The sequence below is a fragment of the Oncorhynchus gorbuscha genome, linkage group LG13, assembly GCF_021184085.1.
Source record: "Oncorhynchus gorbuscha isolate QuinsamMale2020 ecotype Even-year linkage group LG13, OgorEven_v1.0, whole genome shotgun sequence".
Classification (NCBI taxonomy): Eukaryota; Metazoa; Chordata; class Actinopteri; order Salmoniformes; family Salmonidae; genus Oncorhynchus; species Oncorhynchus gorbuscha.
Window position 1 is genome coordinate 10,587,094 of NC_060185.1, and position 4,101 is coordinate 10,591,194.

At 46.7% G+C, this 4,101-nt stretch overlaps 1 protein-coding gene across 1 annotated transcript; it reads right to left on the reverse strand.

Annotated features, from left to right (window-relative positions):
• Positions 1-287: 287 nt before the first annotated feature.
• LOC123992500 (P2Y purinoceptor 1-like) lies at positions 288-3,141 on the reverse strand. The gene is given in 3 exon segments (XM_046293690.1): positions 288-1,510; positions 1,513-2,416; positions 2,747-3,141. Coding segments are annotated over 2 exon segments (1,458 nt in total). The 5' UTR covers positions 2,390-2,416; positions 2,747-3,141; the 3' UTR covers positions 288-929.
• Between the last annotated feature and the right edge of the window lie 960 nt (positions 3,142-4,101).

Sequence of the window (4,101 nt, forward strand, 5' to 3'; positions counted from 1 at the left end):
CTGTATATATCAGTATATTACTGTATTTACAGTATATTACAGTATAGTACTGTATATAACAGTATATTACTGTATTTACAGTACATTACAGTATATTACTGTATATAACAGTATATTACTGTATTTACAGTACATTACAGTATATTACTGTATATATCAGTATATTACTGTATTTACAGTATATTACAGTATATTACTGTATATAACAGTATATTACTGTATTTACAGTATATTACAGTATATTACTGTATATATCAGTATATTACTGTATATAACAGTATATTACTGTATTTACAGTATATTACAGTATATTACTGTATAGTGTCATATTCACATGAGACTAGTATAGTCCCTTCATATTATGTAGAATAGATAGACCATGGACACACAGCGCACGCCATAGTGATATACTGACTGTACTGGTGTTCATTTCATTTGTAGCAGTCTGAGAAAAGCCACTCAGAGCATTCATAGTGCATTATAATCTCTGTATGTCAACCTCCACAGAGCAGGCATAAGGCCCAGGCTCTTGGTAATAGATCTCAGTCATCCCTGGTGTCTCACCTAGCCTCAGCCACCACTGTCTACCTGCTAAGAGGTAGTGATTATGAAGCATCCACTGAGTGGCTAGCAGAGCCCTCTCTCTCCATTACAAACACATTAGCATTGGTTCGATAGAGGAACAAGGGGGCAGTTGTTAACAGGAGATCAAGCTATTGACCTTCTCTTTATGTCTGGTTATGGATGGATGAGCACATGGTTCACATTCAGAAAATACCTAGCTAGTGATAAGCATTACAGAGACACAAACTTTTATCGTCAGCTTTGTCACATTCCCGCCCGGACTGTTCTATCCACAGTGCACACAGTCTGCGAAGTCCACAGCACCAATACACAGTACGTTTTCACACAAAACCCCTGTACGAGGTTCAGACGGACCACGCGGACCAGAGACCAAGACCAGGAAGGAGATCTCTCTCAGAACTATCCATCTCTGTTCTTGACATAGTCCGGCAGGCTGTTGAGCGCCGTCTCTTCACTCCTAGACTGCAGTGGGAGCTCCCCCTTCTTGACATAGTCCGGCAGGCTGTTGAGCGCCGTCTCTTCACTCCTAGACTGCAGTGGGAGCTCCCCTTCTTGACATAGTCCGGCAGGCTGTTGAGCGCCGTCTCTTCACTCCTAGACTGCAGTGGGAGCTCCCCCTTCTTGACATAGTCCGGCAGGCTGTTGAGCGCCGTCTCTTCACTCCTAGACTGCAGTGGGAGCTCCCCCTTCTTGACATAGTCCGGCAGGCTGTTGAGCGCCGTCTCTTCACTCCTAGACTGCAGTGGGAGCTCCCCCTTCTTGACATAGTCCGGCAGGCTGTTGAGCGCCGTCTCTTCACTCCTAGACTGCAGTGGGAGCTCCCCCTTCTTGGATTGTTTTATAGTAGCTCTGGACAACTTCCTCCTGAACGTGTCCCCAGCCAGGAAGTAGAGGACCGGGTCCACACAGCTGTTGAGGCTGGCCAGCCCCGCGTCACCTGGTAGGTGGCGTACACCCGGTTATTGAAGTCACACATGTCCGGGACCTGGAAGTACAGCCGGGCTCGCATGTTCAGGTTCTTCATCACGTGAAAGGGCAGGTAGGACACAGCGAACACGGCCAGCACGATAATCACCAGGTGGATGGACTTACGCCGCAGCGGGCCGTTGTTCATGTCGTTACAGATCAGCGCCTTGACGATCATCCCATAGCAACCCAGGATTATGAGGAAGGGGATACAGAAGCCGAACACGGTCAAACACATGCTGTAGATGAAGTAACCCGGCAGCTCATCCTCCGTGGTCGTGTCGTAGCACGTGGTGGCGTTCCGTTTCTGCCCCGTCCTAGAGTAGTAGAGGATGGGAGAGATACTCGCTATGACCACGACCCAGACCAGGGCGCTGGTCAGCACGGCGTTCTTCTTCTTGAGCCTTCCCAGAGACTTGAGCGGGTGGACCACTCCTGTGTACCTGTGGACACTGATACAGGTCAGGAACAGGATGCTGCCGTACAGATTGACGTGGAATATAAACCTCTGCAGTCGGCAGAGAACGTCCCCGAATATCCAGTCGGTCTTATTAAAGTAGTAGAAGATGAGGAAGGGCAGGGAGAGGACGTAGCAGAAGTCGGCCAGAGCCAGGTTAAACATGTACACGGAGATGCTGCTCCAGGGTCTCATGTGGCAGACAAACATCCAGATGGACAGACTGTTCCCCACCAGGCCGGTGACGAACACCAGGATGTACACGGTGGGCAGATAGTAGAACTGGAAGCCTGTCCCGGTCAGGGAACATCCCCCCTGTGTTGCCTTGTGGAGATCAGACACGTTCAGGAGGGATGTCAGGTTCAGATCTGTTGTTGTCATGTTGTCAGGGAAACACAGGTGTTTTTACTGTATAGAGGGAAAGCAAAAGAACATTCAAAGTTAAATAAATCGAAAGAGAAAAGTTTAGGGAGACATGTATCTACATAATGGGTATTTTAAGCAGCCCATTATAATAAAGCTTTAATCCCAGTAGTTTATACATAATGTTCTGTAATATGTATATGGTTTCTGGTCTAGCATTAACCACTCAAAGGAGAGGGAATAGCCCATCTCTCCGTCAATAGCCAATCTATGGAAGCCAAAAGACGCACATAAATAGCCTAGGCTACACATTGCATAACCATCCCAGTTACAGAGGGAAACCCATAAAAGTTGATCATACACTAGCCTACTCACCATTGACTTCTATCCCGCATTCCTACAGCCTACACACACCCGAACTCAGAGCGGTTGAGACTGTCGCGTCAGATGTCCTTGTTCCTCCGTCGCCAACAAAGCAAAGCTCTCCGGCTTGGCTAAATTATATTCCGTCTTGTTCGTTCGCTGTCACGATAAACGTCAACCACCGTTCGTCGCGCTCGACGACAGCGAACGGCGACAGAGCACAAGGGAAGACAACTGCGACTGCGAGAAGTCTCTAGCGAAAGAGCACAGGAATTACAAACGAGCACCGTCACCGGATAGGGTGAAACGCTCACCGCGCGCTGAGGGGAGGGGTGCCACCAACAAAACTGCGAAGCTCCTCGCACGCGCTCTCTCTTTCTGCCTACCAACTCCTCTTCTGACAAGCCCGTTTACAAACTACAGTCCGTCGAGGTGACTGGCAGACTGATGTGGGTATCTGGATTCTTGGCAGCTACTGAATATCATACGCGAGTTCATTACAGAACAGCAGGAAGAGGAGAGTGTGAATGTTGAACCATGCTGGCATGTTGGAAAGAGATCATTAATATTGTTCAAGAGGTGTATGTCAAAAAGGATTCTAATGCTTTTTTATTCCTTTAAAGTTTGTGCTAGGACAAGACAGTTATATCGTTCTTAAATCAAATCGATTGCCTGTGTCCCATGGTAGATTCAATCAAATCACGTTTTTGTCGCATGATCGGGATACAACAGGTGTAGAAGTTACCGTGAAACTGTTGGCCAAAACTAACAGTGCGATTTTTAATTTTAAAAAAAAGGTATTAGGTTCTCTTGTGATCTTAGTGTTGAGGGAATACCGAAAACAACACAAGGCCCATATTATAATATAAGTATTGTATTTATCCTAATCCATCCTATGTGTTGGTAGTCCTGTTGTCATCCTGTCCTATCCATCACAATGATGACCACTTCCTGAGACGTATCACTGTAATATGGCAGTTCTATATGCACACCGTGAGGTAAGAATGGAAAAGTGTGTGTGTGTGTGTGTGTATGTATGTGTGTGTGTGTGCGTGCGTGCATGTTTGTGTGTGTGTGTGTATGTGTACATGTGTTTGTGCGAGCGTTCGTGTGTGTGTACATGTGTGTGTGCATGCGTGTGTGTATGTGTGAGAATGTGTGTGTGTGTGTACATGTGTGTGTGTGTGTCTATATGTATTACACCACAGGTATACAGCTGTGATTAACAAGGAAGTACTGGTTCTAATAGAGGACTGGTTTTCTAAAAACAAAGCCCAGAAATGGCCTCTGCAGCTGTCCCTCCTCACTGCCGAGCACTCTGTCCTAGTTGGCCTCACACACCATCTCATACAGGGGGGATACTCTGC